General features: G+C 41.3%; 1 protein-coding gene across 1 annotated transcript in view; it reads left to right on the forward strand.

The window, feature by feature from the left end:
• The first annotated feature begins 12,771 nt into the window (after positions 1–12,771).
• tpo (thyroid peroxidase) overlaps positions 12,772–21,908 on the forward strand; it is a 91,627-nt gene continuing 82,490 nt past the window's right edge. Inside the window, exon 1 of the mRNA XM_061895058.1 lies at positions 12,772–12,936. Coding sequence (XP_061751042.1) covers positions 12,852–12,936 — 85 coding nt within the window. The 5' untranslated portion in view covers positions 12,772–12,851. The remainder of the gene's footprint in view (positions 12,937–21,908) is intronic.

The raw sequence follows: 21,908 nt of genomic DNA on the forward strand, positions 1-21,908 counted from the left end.
ACCTGAAGGTATATAATTTTCATATCGGAAAGTGCATGAAATGACAGCATTTATCATTGATTTTTTTTTTTTTTTATCAACCATTTATAAATACACATCTGTAGGCTAAATTAACCCCTTCAACATATTTATCATTCAATCAATCAATCAATCAATGTTTACTTATATAGCCCTAAATCACTAGTGTCTCAAAGGGCTGCACAAACCACTACGACATCCTCGGTAGGCCCACATAAGGGCAAGGAAAACTCACACCCAGTGGGACGTCGGTGACAATGATGACTATGAGAACCTTGGAGAGGAGGAAAGCAATGGATGTCGAGCGGGTCTAACATGATACTGTGAAAGTTCAATCCATAGTGGATCCAGCAAAGTCGCAAGAGTCCAGTCCAAAGCGGATCCAACACAGCAGCGAGAGTCCCGTTCATAGCGGAGCCAGCAGGAAACCATCCCAAGCGGAGGCGGATCAGCAGCGCAGAGATGTCCCCAGTCGATACACAGGCATACATGGCCACCGGATCGGACCGGACCCCCTCCACAAGGGAGAGTGGGACATAGAAGAAAAAGAAAAGAAACGGCAGATCAAATGGTCTAAAAAGGGAGTTTATTTAAAGGCTAGAGTATACAAATGAGTTTTAAGGTGAGACTTAAATGCTTCTACTGAGGTGGCATCTCGAACGGTTACCGGGAGGGCATTCCAGAGTACTGGAGCCCGAACGGAAAACGCTCTATAGCCCGCAGACTTTTTTGGGGCTTTGGGAATCACTAATAAGCCGGAGTCCTTTGAACGCCGATTTCTTGCCGGGACATATGGTACAATACAATCGGCAAGATAAGATGGAGCTAGACCGTGTAGTATTTTATACGTAAGTAGTAAAACCTTAAAGTCACATCTTAAGTGCACAGGAAGCCAGTGCAGGTGAGCCAGTACAGGCGTAATGTGATCAAACTTTCTTGTTCTTTTCAAAAGTCTAGCAGCCGCATTTTGTACCAACTGTAATCTTTTAATGCTAGACATGGGGAGACCCGAAAATAATACGTTACAGTAATCGAGACGAGACGTAACAAACGCATGGATAATGATCTCAGCGTCTTTAGTGGACAGAATGGAGCGAATTTTAGCGATATTACGGAGATGAAAGAAGGCCGTTTTAGTAACGCTTTTAATATGTGCCTCAAAGGAGAGAGTTGGGTCGAAGATAATACCCAGATTCTTTACCGTGTCGCCTTGTTTAATTGTTTGGTTGTCAAATGTTAGAGTTGTATTATTAAATAGAGTTCGGTGTCTAGCAGGACCGATAATCAGCATTTCCGTTTTTTTGGCGTTGAGTTGCAAGAAGTTAGCGGACATCCATTGTTTAATTTCATTAAGACACGCCTCCAGCTGACTACAATCCGGCGTGTTGGTCAGCTTTAGGGGCATGTAGAGTTGGGTGTCATCAGCATAACAATGAAAGCTAACACCGTATTTGCGTATGATGTCACCTAGCGGCAGCATGTAGATGCTGAAGAGTGCAGGGCCAAGGACCGAACCCTGGGGAACTCCACACGTTACCTTAACGTAGTCCGAGGTCACATTGTTATGGGAGACACACTGCATCCTATCAGTAAGATAAGAGTTAAACCAAGACAGGGCTAAGTCTGACATACCAATTCGTGTTTTGATACGTTCTAATAAAATATTATGTTCGACGGTATCGAAAGCAGCGCTAAGATCGAGGAGCAGCAACATAGATGACGCATCAGAATCCATCGTTAGCAAATAGATCATTAGTCATTTTTGCGAGGGCTGTCTCCGTGGAGTGATTTGCCCTGAAACCGGATTGAAAGGTTTCACATAGATTGTTAGACGCTAAGTGTTCATTTAACTGCTCCGCAACAATTTTTTCGAGGATTTTTTAAATAAAGGGAAGGTGAGACACCGGTCGGTAGTTTACCATGAGGTCAGGATCGAGGTTAGGTCTTTTAAGAAGAGGATGAATAACCGCTTTTTTGAATGCTAGGGGAACAGTGCCCGAGGAGAGTGATAAGTTTATAATATTTAGCACTGATGGACCTAATAATACAAAGAGCTCCTTGATCAGTTTCCCAGGAAGAGGGTCAAGTAAACATGTTGTTTGTTTTATTCCATTTACACGTTGTAACAAGTCCTCTAATGTTATTTCCTCAAAACGAGAGAAACTATTTTGGAGGGCAGTATCCGCCGTATATACCATCGTGTCAGTGTTAATAGAACCCCGTTGTAGCTGGGACGCATTGTCTTTAATCTCCTTTTTAATGACTTCAATTTTCTTACTAAAGCATTGCATAAAGTCATCAGCTGAGTGGGTTGAGCTACTGGAAGGGGTCCCTTGTTGGGTTAGCGATGCTACCGTACTAAACAAAAATTTAGGATCGTTTTTATTTCGGTGGATGAGATTTGAGTAATATTTAGCTTTAGCTAAGGTAAGCATGCGTTTATAAGTTATTAAACCATCACTCCATGCTTGATGGTGCACCTCAAGTTTAGTCGTGCGCCATTTGCGTTCCAGCTTTCTACATAATAATTTCTGAGCTCTAGTTTCTTCTGTAAACCACGGGGTGCGCTTTTTTGGAGCCTTTTTTAACTTTAGCGGTGCTATGTTATCAATGGTTTCGCGCAGGGCGTCGTTAAAGTTGTTAGTGAGGTTATCAATAGAGCCCACATATTTTGGGAATGGTGCCATTACCGAGGGCAGTAGGTCAGCAAGAGTTGTCGTTGTGGCCGTATTAATGTTGCGGCTGCTATAGCAGTTATTATTATTATTAGTTTGACGAACATGCGTCTGAACCTCGAATTTTATAAGGTAATGATCGGACAATACTTTAGTATACGGGAGTATCGTAACTTTGGAAACGGTGATACCCCTGACAAGCACTAGGTCTATCGTATTACCGTTGCGATGCTTGGGTTCATTTATTATTTGTGTGAGACCACAGCTATCAATTATAGTCTGGAGCGCTACGCACGGTGGGTCCGATGGGGTATTCATATGGATATTAAAGTCCCCCATTATGATTATATTATCGGCGTGTGTCACTAGATCAGCAACGAACTCTGAGAATTCATTGATAAAGTCCGAATAGGGCCCTGGGGGGCGGTAGATAACAGCCAGGTGTAGAGGCAGCGGTGTGACAGACCTCATAGTAAGCACCTCAAACGATTTATATTTATTATTTATGTTAGGACTAAGGTTAAAGTTTTCGTTGTATATTAGTGCGACCCCTCCACCCCTTTTAAGCGGACGGGCAATACGCGCATGTGTAAAGTTAGGAAGACATGCCTCATTTAGCGCAAAAAAGTAGTTTGGTTTAAGCCAGGTTTCGCTGAGACCGATGACGTTAAGATTGTTGTCTCTGATAATATCATTAACTAACAACGTTTTGGGAGACAATGATCTTATGTTTAAAAAACCTATATTATAGGTAGTAGGCTGTTTTAGGGAGTTTTTGATCAAATTATCCATAGTAGCAATATTAATAATGTTGTGTTTATTATGCCCAGTGCATTTAGTATAATTACGACCATATCTAGGAATTGATACGACAGGAATTTTCCAATTGTTTGATTGTTGCTTTGATATTTTGATGCTCAAAACCATCCATCCATCCATTTTCTACCGCTTATTCCCTTTGGGGTCGCAGGGGGCGCTGGTGCCTATCTCAGCTACAATCAGGCGGACACCCTGGACAAGTCGCCACCTCATCACAGGGCCAACACAGATAGACAGACAACATTCCCACTCACATTCAAACACTAGGGCCAATTTAGTGTTGCCAATCAAAACCATGTGTAACAATAGTGTAGGAATATTCTTGTAAAAATTATTTTGTGTGGCATAATTGTGCCACCTGTTTGCAAGAACTAGAGTTTGCAAATCTCACAGTAGTGCTCCACTGTATACTACACGCTTTCATTGCTGCTAAAGTGGCCTCCATGGACCCTTTGTTTTTTTCCCTCCCAGTTTGTGGAGAAATTAGAGGCACAGTAAAATGTGATGGGATGAAGATCATTTTTGCCATGTAAAATATTTTGTTTGTGTTAACAACATAGTTTCAGCACTTACAGTCCCTTTAATTATTTTTTATAATATACATTATCAAACCTATATGATCGCAAACTTACTATATAGCAAGTCCTATTACAATGCAATGAAAAAAATATATAAAATGAAATTTTTAATCTTATGATCAGTTAAAAATATGTATTTTGTGTTTCCAATAAATTGTTCATTTTAGTAAATAATGAAAAATGAAGTTGTGGTTTTTGCATTTGTCATGTTTTAAGAACGTTTTAAGTATAGCCTTCTGTAAGGCCCAGTTATTCATGAATATTCTTTTATGTTATGTTACGTCATGTAATTATTTGTTTCAGATATGTTTAACAATTTACATTGAGGAACGTCATCTGGTTACACTTGCATATTTCAACATATCTAAAAAGTAGTAGGAAGAAGCAAAGTTTCTATTTAATCTTACCCTCTCTCCATGTCTGTTACAGGTAGTTCATTCACACCATAACTTTTAATGTTTTACATAATGTTCACTTCCTCTTTGAAAGAAGGGAAGGTATTGGGAAAATATTAACACAAGTTTTTAGTGATAGTCAAAGAAAGTAATGTATTACTTTTAATGTTGTAGAATCTGTCATGATATGTTATTTGTGTAGTTTGTTTGCTTTAGCTGCAACAAGTCTTTATGAGTTGTATTGTTTAGGCCCTTGTAGTCAGTATGATGTCGTGTTCAGTATTTGTCCAGTTCCTTGATGTCTTTTAACAAGTACTTTGGATTCTTTCAGCCCTCCACTAAACTTGATGTAGAATTTAAAGTTGGCGCTCCAAGTGTTCTGATGTTTCCTCAGCTTCCTCAAGTGTGTCCCTTTTATCATCACACTGATAGCTGCTCTGACATCCCTCCCTCCTCCAATAACACTTGGGAGTTGAACTTTCCTCGCAACACCTGCGGAGGAAGATTCCAGGCCGATAGACATAGCATCAATGTGCACACACAACCAACCCCATCCTACGCCTCGGCCTCCGCTTAAACCCCCGGGGGCGGTGGATGGCTGAGCAGCGCTTTAGATAGCAGGAGCCCGCTAGCATAGCCCCCGCCCTGCCCTCCCCTCTGTTGCAAATTATGTGGATTCTTTGTAAAATGTTTATGTGTGTTTATGGCTGTCAAGTTTTTTTTTTTTGGACTCAGTGTGGACCCCCTCCCCAAGAGTCCAGTCTGAAACCGACCCTTTTTTTTTTACTCATCACCCCACCTTAGCGTTCACATTTTTCCTACTTTTTTAAGGAGCGCCGTAAAATTGGCTGAACCGTCAGCGTTTCTTTTCTGTCTCCCTGTACTTTGTTTATGTAATCTTGAACGGAATTGTGCTGTAAACCTTGTAAATTTAAATGTACTTATGCAATGACAATAAAGATTCCATTCCATTCCATTATTGGTGATATCAGCGTTGCGTTTTGTCAAATGTTCATTGATGATGATTTTTGTTCCCTTATTTTTGACTCGTTGCCTCAACAAAGCCACATTGTTGTTTTTATTGGTGAACTTTATGATGATGACAGGTTATACCTGCTAGACATTGGAATGTTTTATCAGCTTCTCCATCATTAGGCATGCATATTATATGGAGGCCAGTCATAATCACATTGTTCATGCGGACAAACTCTTGTACTTCTTGTTAGAAAAATTGTGTGTTAATTATCAAAAAACTTTCCGCTCTCTGAGTTTCCATTGAACAGATGAGAGCTGTCCTTGTTCGACCAAGCATGATCTTGGAAGATTCCACTGTGTACGTTGGAATGCGACGAGAGGGGTTTTCTATTGTCCTCAAAGGCCTGCCGAAGCTGAATCCAGGACAAGTCCAAGCCCGAGGCCTCTTCTTCTTTTGTCTTCAATGTGACCGAAAACAATGACTGTTTACATACACCGCAATTCTGTTGTGACATGCGTTGTTGCGTAAACATTGAATATCTAAATAAAAGAGGAGACGTAAACCTTCTTTGTCAGAGCTAGGTGAAAACTGTACAGAGAATGTACAGTGGCCATGTCTCTCCTTGGATTCGAGTCCAAATTTAATTCTGTCTCTGTTTGATTCTTTGCCTTTTGTCTTGTTTAATAGATATCATCAGTGTTTGAACCTGACACTTCTTGAAACTGACATGATTTGAGGTATAATGTGAACCTTCTTATAATTTTTCGCTTTTAAAACTTTCACTTGCTCCTCGAGTCCAATCACTTTTATTTATCAGTCCATCCATTTAATTACAGAGTGTTGCAGAAATCTCACAAATTATGGCAGTATCTTTCCTCACTTCTTTAATATTTTTTCAAAAGTGTTGCATGTCCTTGTGCAGTTTATCAAACCTATAAAACGTTTGCTTGGTTTTCATATATGTAACATTCTTATGGTATCCTTATGCATCAGTCGGTGACGTCTCTGCGCCCTACATGTCTACATGAAAGATTCCCCTGCTGGCCCCACTATTGACTGGACTCACATTATTAACCGTATCCACTCGGCATCCATTGCACTAGTCGCCTAATGGGTTGAGTTTTTTTTCTTGCCCTGATGTGGGATCTGAACCGAGGATTTCGTTGTGGCTTGTGCAGCCCTTTTAGACACTTGTGATTAAGGGCTGAATGAATAAACTTTGATTGATTGATTTATTGATTGATTGATTGATTGACATTTTGGAGGGCACCCATCCACATCATCCTCTCTGCATTTGTTGCGGTAAAAGCTTCTTTTTTTTTTAAATTCCTATGTTGTTTACGTTTGACTGCTTTTAAGCTTAGAGCAGTGGTTCTTAACCTTGTTGGAGGTAACAAAACCCATTAGTTTCATATGCGCATTCACCGAACCCTTCTTAGTGAAAAAAAAAAAGATGTTTTTTTCTTTAATTCAAGACACTTTAGTATGGAGAACATATTCTAAGTAACAAAGACTTAATTTAGAGGTTTTTGGACACTGGGGGAACATATTAGAAGTAACAAAGACTTAAAGGCCTACTGAAATGAGATTTTATTATTTAAACGGGGATAGCAGGTCCATTCTATGTGTCATACTTGATCATTTCGCGATATTGCCAAATTTTTGCTGAAAGGATTTAGTAGAGAACATCCACGATAAAGTTCGCAGCTTTCGGGCTAAGAGAAATGCCCTGCCTCTACCGGAAGTTGCAGACGATGACGTCACGTTTGATGGCTCCTCACATATTCACATTGTTTTAATGGGAGCCTCCAACAAAAAGTGCTATTCGGACCGAGAAAACGACAATTTCCCCATAAATTTGAGCGAGGATGAAAGATTCGTGTTTGAGGATATTGATAGCGACGGACTAGAAAAAAACAAAAAAAAACGCGATTGCATTGGGACGGATTACGATGTTTTTAAACACATTTACTAGGATAATTCTGGGAAATCGCTTATATTTCTATTGTGTTGCTAGTGTTTTAGTGAGTTTAATATTACCTGATAGTCGGAAGGGTGTCTCCACGGTTCTGTTGACGCGCAATGTCTCACGGGAGTCGACAGCAGCTATGGACGGCACAAGCTCAGCTTTTCTCCGGTAAAAACTAACTTTTTAACAACAATTTTCTCACCAAACCTGCTGGTTGACATGTTGTCGGGATCCATGTTGGCTTGACCGCGCTCTGATCCATAGGAAAGTTTCACCTCCAGGAATTTTAAACAAGGAATCACGGTGTGTTTGTGTGGCTAAAGGCTAAAGCTTCTCAACTCAATCTTTCTACTGTGACTTCTCCAATATTAATTGAACAAATTGCAAAAGATTCAGCAACACTTATGTCCAAAAAACCGTATAATTATGCCGTTAAAGCATACAACATTAGGCTGTGTGTGTGCGCAGTGCTCATACTTTCTAAAAACCTGTGACGTCTTGCGTACACGTCATCATTACACGATGTTTTGAAGACGAAACTCCCGGGAAATTTAAAATTATAATTTAGTAAACTAAAAAGGCCATATTGGCATGTGTTTAAATGTTAATATTTCATCATTGATATTTAAACTATCAGACTGCGTGGTGGGTAGTAGTGGGTTTCAGTAGGCCTTTAATTTGGAGTCATTTTTAGGGTTAGGGTTATAATGAGGCCATGCCGAATAAGGCACTCATAAGTACTTAATAATGACTAGTTAAGAGCCAATATGTTACTAATTTGCATGTTAATAAGCAACTAATTAATGGTGAATATGTCCCCCATACTAAAGTGTTACCATGTTTTTTTACTGGTGCACAAAATTAACCGTGCATGAACATCACCTTGTTCTAACAACAAAACCGACACTAAACTCACACTAGAATGCATAAACTCACAACAAATTACGCACCTGCAAATCAGTGTGACTTATGCTGTTGCCGTATCCGTAATACGCCGATAGGGAGAAGTTTTTATTGAGACGATGAGTCGGGTGTGTTTTGACCTCCGCCGAACCCCTGAGGCCGACTCACCGAACCCGTAGGGTTCGGTCGAACCCAGGTTAAGAACCACTGGCTTAGAGGTTAAAAGTGGTTAGCTTGTTTGCTTGAGATTGACAGCAGTCTTAACTCGTCTTTTTCCCTGAGTTAGCTTCTCTCAGACCAGTGGTATCAGAAAACAGATATGGAATTATGGTTCAAATCTGTCCCGAGGAGTACAAAAATGGTGCCTAAAAATTAATCAACACAAAGGTCTTTTAATTCCTGAGATGACATCAAAACTTTGTTTGCAATCATGCGAAAACCGAAGCAATTTTTCACATAAAAAATTATGTAAAATTATGTAAAAAATTATGTAAATCCAATTAATCTGTTCCAGACAACTAAGAAAATCAACACAACACATTTCATGGATAATTATTCTAGTTTTACATGCACGAAACAATTTTGAATACTTTTAAATGACAAATTAAATGAATAAATGAACATTTATCATCATTTTTCCCTTTATTCAAGATTCTTGTTGGCACTGATGGCGATGAGTGGAGAGACGTAGAAGGGGAGAGCAACTTGGACTTTGTACTTTGTTACAAGTTTATGGGGGTTAATTTGTACCTTTTTTACAAAAAAAAATTTTGACACTGAATTTATGTAACATAATTTTTTTCATTGAATTCTGTGAACTGAATTATTTTACATCAAATTATGCTGACAATTTCATTGAAAATGATGCAGTGTTTTAAAATTCAGTGTATAAAAATTAATTGGAAAAAAAAATTGTTTAAAAAAATTAAATGTCGAAAAATTTGCTACTTCAAAAAGCAAGACTAACTTCTGATAACACTCAAGCAATTAATCATGTTTTACAACTAGCCAATGAGGTGTTAAGTTTGAAATCACGTGACACGGGTCTTACAAAACAGCATAAAAAAGGCAGTTCACTGGGCTACCTGGGCATGATACAACATAATTAACATGTCCTTTTTTTGCGTTTTTTATGTGTCATTACGAAATTGCACTAAATTAGTTTGCTTGCAATTTTGTTGTACAATGTACAACGACAATAAAGATATATTATTTTCTATTCTATTCTATTCATCGTGGCTAATGGATATTTTCCAACTATAGAGATTATTCCAATGGTTAGAATCTTCACATTTGAGTGATGGGGCCTGAACAAAGTGGGGAAGAGTGGGTGGGGCTTGTTTACGGAGCAGCCAGTGTCAGACAGAGGAAGATTTCTACAGCAAAGTTCTGCAGAACAGTGATATTTTATTCAATATGTGGATGTTTACCTTTGGTGATTATGTTTCGCAGCGTTTGTTACATCTTTGTTGTTCTTGCTTGATTATAAAAAATCTCGATCAAGGAGGTTGTCTGCAGAAAAGGAGCAAGCAAGGTTCACATATTCCCAATATTCAGTTTTTTATTGTTCATATTTAATACAGTAAATCCCACATTCTATATTCTTATGTACATTCTGACTGTTGTATCATTCAGTAAAAAAACTAAAGTTAATTCCGTTTTTTGAGATGTTGTTTCTAGTGTACACTCAGAATGTACATGAAAATACATATTGTGGTATTTTCAAAATTACTATGAACAATAAAACACTGAACATTCAAAATATAATAACGTTGCACCTCTTAATCAACATATTTTATAAACAAGCAAGAACAACAAATATGCAACAAACAAGACAAAAGATTGTTATGAGGTGGTTTGCCTGCTCTTTTTTTTCTTGTCTTCCTATTCCCCTCTTGTGTCTGTAAGTCTCCTATCCTGTCATTAGTTTCAGGTGAGCTGCCAATCGTCTGAGCCCAGCTGTGTCCAATCAACCACCAGATTTAAACCCCGGCTCTCCACTCAGCCGGTGCCAGTTTGTCTGTTGTCTACGGTAGAGTTTAGTCTGAGGTACCTGTTTGCTGCCTCCTGAGTCCTATGAGCCAAAAGAGCCCGATAGGACTCTTTCTTCAGCTTGACGGCATCCCTCACCGCTGGACACCAGCGGGTTCTACGATTACCGCCACGACAGGCACCAACCACCTTGCGGTCACAGCTCCAATCGGCTGCCTCGACAATAGAGGTACGGAACATCGTCCACTCGGACTCAATGTCCTGCGCCTCCCTCGTGACATGTTCAAAGTTCTTCGGGAGGTGGGAATTGAAACTCTCTCTGACAGGAGACCCTGGCCAGACTTTCCCAGCAGACCCTCACAATGCGTTAAGGCCTGCCAGGTCCGTCCGGCATCCTCCCCCACCATTGCGGTCAAGTCACCACCAGGTGAATTGGCTACGCCCCTCTCTTCACCCGAGTGTCCAAAACATGAGACCGCAAATCTGATGACACAACTACAAAGTCGATCATGGAACTGCGACTTAGGGTGTCCTGGTGCCAAGTGCATATATTGACACCTTTATATTTGAACATGGTGTTTGTTATCGACAACCTGTGACGAGCACAAAAGTCCACTAACAATACACCACTCGGGTTCAGAGCCGGGCAGCCATTCTTCCCAATCACGCCTCTCAAGGTTTCACTGTCGTTACCAACATGAGCAATGAAGGCCCCCAGTAGAACGAGGGAATCACCCGGGGGAGCACTCTCGAGTACTCCCTCGAGTGAATCCAAAAAGGGTGGGTACTCTGAGCTGCTGTTTGGCATGCAAGCGCAAACAACAGTCAGGACCCGTCCCCCCACCCGAAGGCGGAGGGAAGCTACCCTCTCGTCCACCGGATTGAATTCCAACGTGCAGGCTTTGAGCCGGGGGGAAACAAGAATTGCCACGTTACCCCGTCGCCTCTCACTGCCGGCAACACCAGAGTGGAAGAGAGTCCATCCCCTCTCAAGAGAACTGGTGGTTCCAGAGCCCTTGCTGTGCGTCGAAGTGAGTCCGACTATATCTAGCCGGAACTTCGACACCTCATGCACTAGCTCAGGCTCCTTCCCCCCTAGGGGGCTGGGCCCCATGGGGACAGCCCCGGCCACCAGGCGCTCGCTGTCGTGCCCCACCTCTGGGCCTGGCTCCAGAGAGGTGCCCCGGTGATCCGCGTCCGGGCGAGGGAAATCTGGGTCCTTTGTGTGTGTTCTTCATAGAGGTCTTCGAGCTGCTCTTTTTCTGATCCCTCACCTAGGACCAGTTTGCCTTGGTAGACCCTACCAGGGGGCAATGAATCCCCCGGACAACATAGCTCCTAGGATCATTGGGACACGCAAACTCCTCTACCACGTTAAGGTGGCAGCTCAGAAAGGAGAGTGATTTTTATATCACATTTATAAATTTAGCTGATGGCCACTTTGATCCGATAGATTATTTGGTTTTCAATTAATGTTTTGCAAAGTAAACGTATAGGTGACCATTGAGATAGCAGCTGGCAGCTGAAACAAACACCTTCATAACGCTGAATCAGCAGCAAGTCAAGTGTGAATTTCAAGTACACTGCTCAACTGGAAGTGGGCCATGACGGTTTAGACTGACTGCACTGGAACAGTAATCTCCAGGGAAAATTTAAAGTGCTCGTCCTACGCACAAAGCTAATCGCTAATTGCATTTCTGCTATGTCTTTGCGTCCCTGATTGGCAGTTGAACCTGCTTCTGCTTGGACGCAATGTACACATTACACATGTTGACTGTGGAAGTCAAATAAGGAAAAACTTCCCACCATTTTAGCCAGCTACTGATTTGTTTAGAGCTTGTTTTTTTGGGTTTCATTTGGTGTAAAGTTGAGTTTATTTTGTATTGTAGCTTTTAAAAACCCTATTAGATTGAATTTGTACTTTCATTTTGGCCATTTCAACTTGTATTTTACAAACGTCTTAGTTAATATGTTGGTTTTTGGTTATCTTTAAGTTTAGTCCCTCAGGTCACCTGAAAAACGCTCTAAAACATCCCGGAAACCACAATAACGTTACTGTGTTTGTTGTTTAATTAAAATCATGTGGGTTCACTCCGGGTACTCCGGCTCCCTTCCACCTTCAAAGACATGCTGACATGATTGACAACACTAAATTTGCCCGAGTGTGTGAATGTGAGTGGCAATATGATCTATCTGTGTTGGCCCTTTGATGAGGTGGCGACTTGTCCAGGGTGTACGCCGCCTTCTGCCCGAGCACAGCTGGGATATGCTCCAGCAACCCCCGAGGCCCTGAATGGGACAAGCGGTACAAAATGGATGGATGGATGTTCATGTATCAGTAGGTAACGAGGCAGTGTTTTTTTAAATGAGTCAAGTAAGGACAAGACTGAATGAGAGTCACTCCAGCGTGGGATTGTTGACTTTAAGGCAAGTGCTTTAGCCACATATTTATACAGCACGAAGAAACTGCACACAACCTTTAAGATTAGTGTCGTACTTACTGGAAACTTCAGCACATACTGTAGAATGGCCTGTTATGCAATGCTTGGCCTGGTTTTCTTCTGCGTTATTGCTACAAGTTTGTCAACTGATGAAGCCAGTCTTCTAAATAGTAAGTAATTTAAATAAAAATGTTATTTTGTTGAAATAAGCAGACATTGAAAAAAGTGACTCAATATTGACTTGATGAGATCAGCTGTATTTTTTGCACTTTTCCTGTCCTCATTTTTGTTTATTTTATCCCTTTCTAGAGAGGCACAAACTAAACATTGCTTCGGACACTTTTCTGATTTATATTTATATAGCTTTTTTCATTAACTGCTTTGACAAGTTTCTCGAGCAGGGTCATTCAAAAATGATTATGCGCCTGAAAAAAGACTTGGCAATTATGCTGTGCGGTTCTTGGATTTTTTTGTTTTTGTTTGTAGAAATATACTGCACATTCATTTGGATGTCGTTTGGAAACATTTTGGAAACATTTTGGAACCCTGTTTTTTTTTTTTACATCAGCATTTAATGTAGTTCAATTAGGGAAGAACATTGTCACATCTAATAAGTAGTATGACTGCAGTACTTTTGCACATTTATGTACGTTGTGGAACATAACTTTAAAATCATACAAAACCCAAAACCAATGAAGTTGACACATTGTGTAAATCGTAAATACAAACCCCATTTCCATATGAGAGGGAAATTGTGTTAGATGTAAATATAAACGGAAAACAAATGATTTGCAAATCCTTTTCAACACATATTCAATTCAATGTACTACAAAGACAAGATATTTGATGTTCAAACTCATACTTTTTTTTTTTTTTTTGCAAATAATAATTAACTTAGAATTTCATGGCTGCAACCAGGGGCGGTTCTAGGCATGCTTATATGAGGGGGCAGTCAGAAATGTGAAGGGGGCATCATGTGTACACATCATGCTCCAGCACTTTTTTTTCTGTGCTTATAGTAACGATGCTTTCTCCATTGAAATGGGTCTTTAGCTATGTGTCCAACCCCAACCTGGAGTAGTGGATTGCACTTTGTCAGGCCTCTACCTTCAGACCTGTCCAACTTGGGTGTCCCACCTGAAGACTAAGCTCCTGCTGATATAGCTCCGTAGCACCGAAAGTCCGCGAGGCACGCAAACTCCCTGATCACAATAAGGTGGCAATACCTCAGGGGGGGAAACATTAACAGCGCTGCCATATTTCCGACAGGGGAAACAGAAGCAGGCGTCTCGCACCACAGAATACTCTAGCCATGGTCGTGCGCGGTACCAGGCAGGATTGAATGATCTTATTGTTGTACCAAATGCACGCTTTGGGTAGCCACCCAGTATTGGCTGAGATGGTGCATTGACATTTAAGTCACTGGGTAGCTGAGCAGGCTGCTTTGGGGGAGCGCTTGTTGGGGGGATGGAGGGAGCTGGTGCAGGAGAAAGAGTGCTTGCTGGTGCTAAAGGTGCAGTATTTCTAGCTGCTGTCCCTGATGTACTAGCAGTAGCATCATTGCTACTACTACATGCAGGAGCAGGACTAAACTTTTTAAATACTCTGAAAAATGGATGCATTACAGAGCATTGACTTTCTCTTTGTGAGCTGCTGCAAGCTGGAGCAGAGAGTAAGCTTGAACAACAACAGAAAAAACTTGCTGTGATTACTTGAAGAAAAACAACAACACTACAGGACTACAGCCTGGGGCGGGGCTTTACTTAGGGGTCTGTCAGACACAGGTCACTTGTCTTCAGTTTGTCACATGCAGTGGATGTGGGCACTCATCTGGGCACAAAATTAATTCACTCCAATGTATGTGTGTTGCCCACTTGCTTGTAAATTGATGAAAACGGCTGTGTTTTTGTTTTTAGGTGTCTTGGTCATATCAAATTAATCTTATAATTTGTTTATGACAAAATGTAGATTGAAACATTAAAGGTTGACTATGTAAAATTACAAGAAAAACAACAGAAAAAGAATTCCAGCACTCGATTGCCAGGCCGTTGCTAAGTAAAACGGGCCGTTGCTAGGGACTCCGCTCTGAACAGAGGACAGCAGAGGAGGACTGCTAAGCAGGATATATACCTTATGTTTCATTTTTCCTGACATTAACAGCATCATAAATGACTTGTAGCTTGTTACAGGGACAGTGGAGGCTCTCTGCCTTCCAAACCACTGCTGCTCAGAGCCTCCGCTGTCAACGCTCTCGTCAAGTTGTAAAAAAAAAAAAAAAAAAAAAGGAACTCCGTAGCACCGAAAGTCCGCGACGATAAACGTGTTTATGACAGATAAGACTACACAAATACACCCATCCTAACAAGTATATGATAAATGTAGACAACTTTTCCTTTTCTTTTACTTTCATACTGCAACCAGTGATTTTATTGTAACGGGTTGAGTTAATCAATCAATCAATCAATGTTTACTTATATAGCCCTAAATCACTAGTGTCTCAAAGGGCTGCACAAACCACTACGACATCCTAGGTAGGCCCACATAAGGGCAAGGAAAACTCACACCCAGTGGGACATCGGTTACAATAATGACCCAGTGGGACGTCGGTGACAATGATGACTATGAGAACCTTGGAGAGGAGGAAAGCAATGGATGTCGAGCGGGTCTAACATGATACTGTGAAAGTTCAATCCATAATGGATCCAACACAGTCGCGAGAGTCCAGTCCAAAGCGGATCCAACACAGCAGCGAGAGTCCCGTTCACAGCGGAGCCAGCAGGAAACCATCCCAAGCGGAGGCGGATCAGCAGCGCAGAGATGTCCCCAGCCGATACACAGGCAAGCAGTACATGGCCACCGGATCGGACCGGACCCCCTCCACAAAGGAGAGTGGGACATAGAAGAAAAAGAAAAGAAACGGCAGATCAACTGGTCTAAAAAGGGAGTCTATTTAAAGGCCAGAGTATACAAATGAGTTTTAAAGTGAGACTTAAATGCTTCTACTGAGGTGGCATCTCGAACTGTTACCGGGAGGGCATTCCAGAGTACTGGAGCCCGAAATGAAAACGCTCTATAGCCCGCAGACTTTTTTTGGGCTTTGGGAATCACTAATAAGCCGGAGTCCTTTGAACACAGATTTCTTGCCGGGACATATGGTACAATACAATCGGCAAGATAGGATGGAGCTAGACCGTGTAGTATTTTATACGTAAGTAGTAAAACCTTAAAGTCACATCTTAAGTGCACAGGAAGCCAGTGCAGGTGAGCCAGTACAGGCATAATGTGATCAAACTTTCTTGTTCTTGTCAAAAGTCTAGCAGCCGCATTTTGTACCAACTGTAATTTTTTAATGCTAGACATGGGGAGACCCGAAAATAATACGTTACAGTAATCGAGGCGAGACGTAACAAACGCATGGATAATGATCTCAGCGTCTTTAGTGGACAGAATGGAGCGAATTTTAGCGATATTACGGATATGAAAGAAGGCCGTTTTAGTAACGCTTTTAATGTGTGCCTCAAAGGAGAGAATTGGGTCGAAGATAATACCCAGATTCTTTAACGTGTCGCCTTGTTTAATTGTTTGGTTGTCAAATGTTAGAGTTGTATTATTAAATAGAGGTCGGTGTCTAGCAGGACCGATAGTCAGCATTTCCGTTTTTTTGGCGTTGAGTTGCAAAAAGTTAGCGGACATCCATTGTTTAATTTCATTAAGACACGCCTCCAGCTGACTACAATCCGGCGTGTTGGTCAGCTTTAGGGGCATGTAGAGTTGGGTGTCATCAGCATAAAAGTGAAAGCTAACACCATAATTGCGTATGATGTCACCTAGCGGCAGCATGTAGATGCTGAAGAGTGCAGGGCCAAGGACCGAACCCTGGGGAACTCCACACGTTACCTTAACGTAGTCCGAGGTCACATTGTTATGGGAGACACACTGCATCCTATCAGTAAGATAAGAGTTAAACCAAGACAGGGCTAAGTCTGACATACCAATTCGTGTTTTGATACGTTCTAATAAAATATTATGATCGACAGTATCGAAAGCAGGGCTAAGATCGAGGAGCAGCAACATAGATGACGCATCAGAATCCATCGTTAGCAATAGATCATTAGTCATCTTTGCGAGGGCTGTCTCCGTGGAGTGATTTGCCCTGAAACCGGATTGAAAGGTTTCACATAGATTGTTGGATGCTAAGTGTTCATTTAACTGCTTCGCAACAATTTTTTCGAGGATTTTTGAAATAAAGGGAAGGTGAGACACCGGTCGGTAGTTTACCATGAGGTCAGGATCGAGGTTAGGTCTTTTAAGAAGAGGATGAATAACCGCTTTTTTGAATGCTAGGGGAACAGTGCCCGAGGAAAGTGATAAGTTTATAATATTTAGCACTGATGGACCTAATAATACAAAGAGCTCCTTGATCAGTTTCCCAGGAAGAGGGTCAAGTAAACATGTTGTTTGTTTTATTCCATTTGCACGTTGTAACAATTCCTCTAATGTTATTTCCTCAAAACGAGAGAAACTATTTTGGAGGGCAGTATCCGCCGTATATACAATCGTGTCAGTGTTAATAGAACCCCGTTGTAGCTGGGACGCATTGTCTTTAATCTCCTTTCTAATGACTTCAATTTTCTTACTAATGAATTGCATAAAGTCATCAGCTGAGTGGGTGAAGCTACTGGAAGGAGTCCCTTGTTGGGTTAGCGATGCTACCGTACTAAACAAAAATTTAGGATCGTTTTTATTACGGTGGATGAGATTTGAGTAATATTTAGCTTAAGCTAAGGTAAGCATGCGTTTAGAAGATATTAAATTATCACTCCATGCTTGATGGTGCACCTCAAGTTTAGTCGTGCGCCATTTGCGTTCCAGCTTTCTGCATAATCATTTCTGAGCTCTAGTTTCTTCTGTAAACCATGGGGTGCGCTTTTTTGGAGCCTTTTTTAACTTTAGCGGTGCTATGTTATCAATGGTTTCGCGCAGGGCGTCGTTAAAGTTGTTAGTGAGGTTATCAATAGAGCCCACATATTTTGGGAATGGTGCCATTACCGAGGGCAGTAGGTCAGCAAGAGTTGTCGTTGTGGCCGTATTAATGTTGCGGCTGCTATAGCAGTTATTATTATTATTAATTTGACGAACATGCGTCTGAACTTCGAATCTTATGAGGTAATGATCGGACAATACTTTAACTTTCGGGAGTATCGTAACTTTGGAGACGGTGATACCCCTGACAAGCACTAGGTCTATCGTATTACCGTTGCCATGCGTGGGTTCATTTATTATTTGTGTGAGACCACAGCTATCAATTATAGTCTGGAGCGCTACGCACGGTGGGTCCGATGGGGTATTCATATGGATATTAAAGTCCCCCATTATGATTATGTTATCGGCGTGTGTCACTAGATCAGCAACGAACTCTGAGAATTCATTGATAAAGTCCGAATAGGGCCCTGGGGGGCGGTAGATAACAGCCAGGTGTAGAGGCAGCGGTGTGACAGACCTCATAGTAAGCACCTCAAACGATTTATATTTATTATTTATGTTAGGACTAAGGTTAAAGTTTTCGTTGTATATTAGTGCGACCCCCCTACCCCTTTTAAGCGGACGGGCAATATGCGCATGTGTAAAGTTAGGAAGACATGCCTCATTTAGCGCAAAAAAGTCGTTTGGTTTAAGCCAGGTTTCGCTGAGACCGATGATGTTAAGATTGTTGTCTCTGATAATATCATTAACTAACAACGTTTTGGGAGACAATGATCTTATGTTTAAAAAACCTATATTATAGGTAGTCGGCTGTTTTAGGGAATTTTTGATCAAATTATCCGTAGTAGCAATATTAATAATGTTGTGTTTATTATGCCTAGTGTATTTAGAATAATTACGACTGTTTTAGGGAATTTTTGATTTTTGATTTTTGATCAAATTATCCGTAGTAGCAATATTAATAATGTTGTGTTTATTATGCCTAGTGTATTTAGAATAATTACGACCATATCTAGGAATTGATACGACGGGAATTTTCCGATTGTTTGTTTGTTGCTTTGATAAACTGCACGCATCATGGTTGGCCACCTCAGTAACGGGGATTTTCCGATTGTTTGTTTGTTGCTTTGATAAACTGCACGCATCATAGTTAGCCACCTCGGTAAAACACATGTCCATCTCTGAAACACTCAAAGCAGAAAAAACTTGTTCTAATTTAACAGACTCCTTACCCAGACCAGTAGTCTCGCATCTTTCATTTAAATCCGGCTGCAGGATGGAGGGAAGTGGTGTTCTGTGGGGATTAGCCTTCTGCTTTGTTTTTAGCCCCGCTCGACATCCGCGTTTCCGATCACACCGCTGGCGTCTGCTCCGTAGACGGCCCCCGCTGCTACTATACTCCCCTGCTTCACAGGCGGCTGGATGTACCCGCTGCAGCACTCCCGTGCTAGTCAGCACGTCCAGCAAGCACGCGTCTATCAGTCCAAAACGGCCCGATATGTCCATATCCAGAAGTGTCTGGTGGTCGTACGTGATCACGGAGTGACCACGATATGAGCCAGCCATGAAGTCTGCAGAACTGTCCGGCATTTCCGCCAAATGTTCCATCTTTAGCAAGAGCTCCGCAATGTCGCAGTCCGTCCGGGCGCCGCCATCTTGGATTTTAGTGAAGGGGAGTTAAGGGGAGATGTTAATGTTAATGTGTCAACTTTCACGTACTTAGTTTCATGTATTGTTCTGTGAAGTTTACAGAGTGCCAGTGAAGGCAACACGTTCAGAGTTGCATGCTGGGGGTTACCTGTGATTGGGTGAGGAATAGGAGGGAGAGTTTGGTCATGCTGGGATGCGGAAGTGAAGAGGTCGGAGTTTTAGAGTGAGAGAGACAGACGCACGAGAGATAAGTTTACAACAATACTAGAGAGATATATAAATGTGCCTTTGGCGGTGGTTACGCCCCACAGTAGCCTGTTACGTGTCTAACAATAAAGACAGCAAGTGTACTACGCCTCTCGACTGGTTTCTGTGGAAACGCTACAGTATGTTTACTGAGGGCTGAGGGGTGTGTGCGGGTGTGTGTCTGCTGCGCAGCCTGTGGAATGTGGAATGGTGAATACATGCACAGCGGAGGGAGGGATGAGAGGGAAGCCGACACTACTATATCGTGGGTGTCCCTTTTTTGGCGGATTTTTCCGCTAGTGCAGATAATTTTGTCAACTTGTAATGTAGTAATTTTGTGAGTTTATTCAAATTTGCTTTCTCAAATTTTGATTTGAGGGGGCAAGACATTTATTTAAGGGGGCTCTGCCCCCTCTTGCCCCTGCATAGAGCCGGCCATGGTTGCAACACGTGCCAAAGTAGTTGGGAAAGGACATGTTCACCACTGTGTTACATCACATTTTCTTTTAACAACACTCAATAAACTTTTGGGAACTAAGGAAACTAATTCCTGTAGCTTTGAAAGTGGAATTCTTTCCCGTTCTTGTTTTATGTCGAGCTTCAGTCGTTCAACAGTCCGGGGTCTCCGCTGTCGTATTTTATGCTTCATAATGCGCCGCACATTTTTGATTGGAGATATGTCTGGACTGCAGGCGGGCCAGGAAAGTACCCACACTCTTTTACTACAAAACCACGCTGTTGTAACATGTGGCTTGACATTGTTTTGCTGAAATAAGTAGGTGCGTCCATGATAATGTTGCTTGGATGACAACATATGTTGCTCCAAAACCTGTATGGACCATTCAGCATTAATGGTTACCCATGCCTTGGGCACTAATTTACCCCCATACCATCACAGATGCCGGCTTTTGAACTTTGCAATTTGGGTGGTTATTTTCCTCTTTGTTCCAGAGGACACCACATCCACAGTTTCCAAATACAGTTTGAAGTGTTGACTCATCAGACCACAGAACACTTTTCCACTTTGCATCAGTCCATCTTAGATGAGCTCGGGCCCAGCGAAGCAGGTGGCGTTCCTGGGTGTTGTTGATAAATGGCTTTCGCTTTGCATAGTAGAGTTTTAATTTGCACTTACAGATGTAGCAACCAACTGTAGTTACTGATAGTGGTTTTATGAAGTGTTCCTGAGCCCATGTAGTGATATCCTTTACACACTGATATCAGTTTTTGCTGCAGTACCGCCTGAGGGATCAAAGTACCGTAATATCATCGCTTACGTCTTTGTAGCATATTCAAATTAATATGTGTTGAAAATTATTTGCAAATCATTGTATTCCATTTATTTTTACATCTCACACAATTTCCCAACTCATGAAAACAAGGTTTGTACCATGAATTGATTCACGTAGACCCCGATTTAAACAAGTTGAAAATTTTATCCGGGTGTTACCATTTAGTGGTCAATTGTACGGAATGTGTACTGAACTGTTCAATCTACTAATAAAAGTTTCAATCAATCAATCAATCAATGTTGAAGATGGAATGGTTTTAATCAGTTGAAAAATGTAGAAATTGTGTGAGATTGAAAAATGGTAATTCATTTTGAATGGGAAAAATGTCCCAGAATTTTTGGAATTTGTTGATGAAAGCCCGCGATTCCCGAATAGGCTGACAAGTTTGACGAGGGAACGGTTTGAATCAAATGAAAAATGTGGAAGGTAGAGCGCGCAAAATCCGGAGAAGAAGAAGAAAAAGACTCAATAGATGAATTTTGGATATTAGAAAAAATGTGGGACCATATTAGAAAAACATGTGTGAGCATTCACACATATGTGTAGATAGAACATGTTAAACAGAAATTAAGCAGATGTTAACAGTAGATTAACAATTAGATTGTGAGGGACAAGCGGTAAATAATAATATAGATGGGAAATAATACAAACTAAATAATACAAAAGGATATGCAAAATATGTTACTGTAATGGACCCGAATGGTGGAATATTAAAATCCAATAAAATAGTTACTTAAAACCAATATAAATATTAAGAACCCAAAGTAGTGAAAGCAGCCGTCCCAAAACAAGGGAATATGATTTTGCTCGTTCACAATTCATTACAATACCAATTAAAAACAGTGAAGTTGTCAACACTAAAATACCAATTGGTAGCCAATACTATAGGTGAGGGTACATTAACGACAGGCGCAGTGGGCCAGTGTCCTGGCTCCGCCCACTTCCATGGCGTTCTCCTGCACACAGAATTA

Source organism: Nerophis ophidion, linkage group LG03, assembly GCF_033978795.1.
Source record: "Nerophis ophidion isolate RoL-2023_Sa linkage group LG03, RoL_Noph_v1.0, whole genome shotgun sequence".
Taxonomy (NCBI): Eukaryota; Metazoa; Chordata; class Actinopteri; order Syngnathiformes; family Syngnathidae; genus Nerophis; species Nerophis ophidion.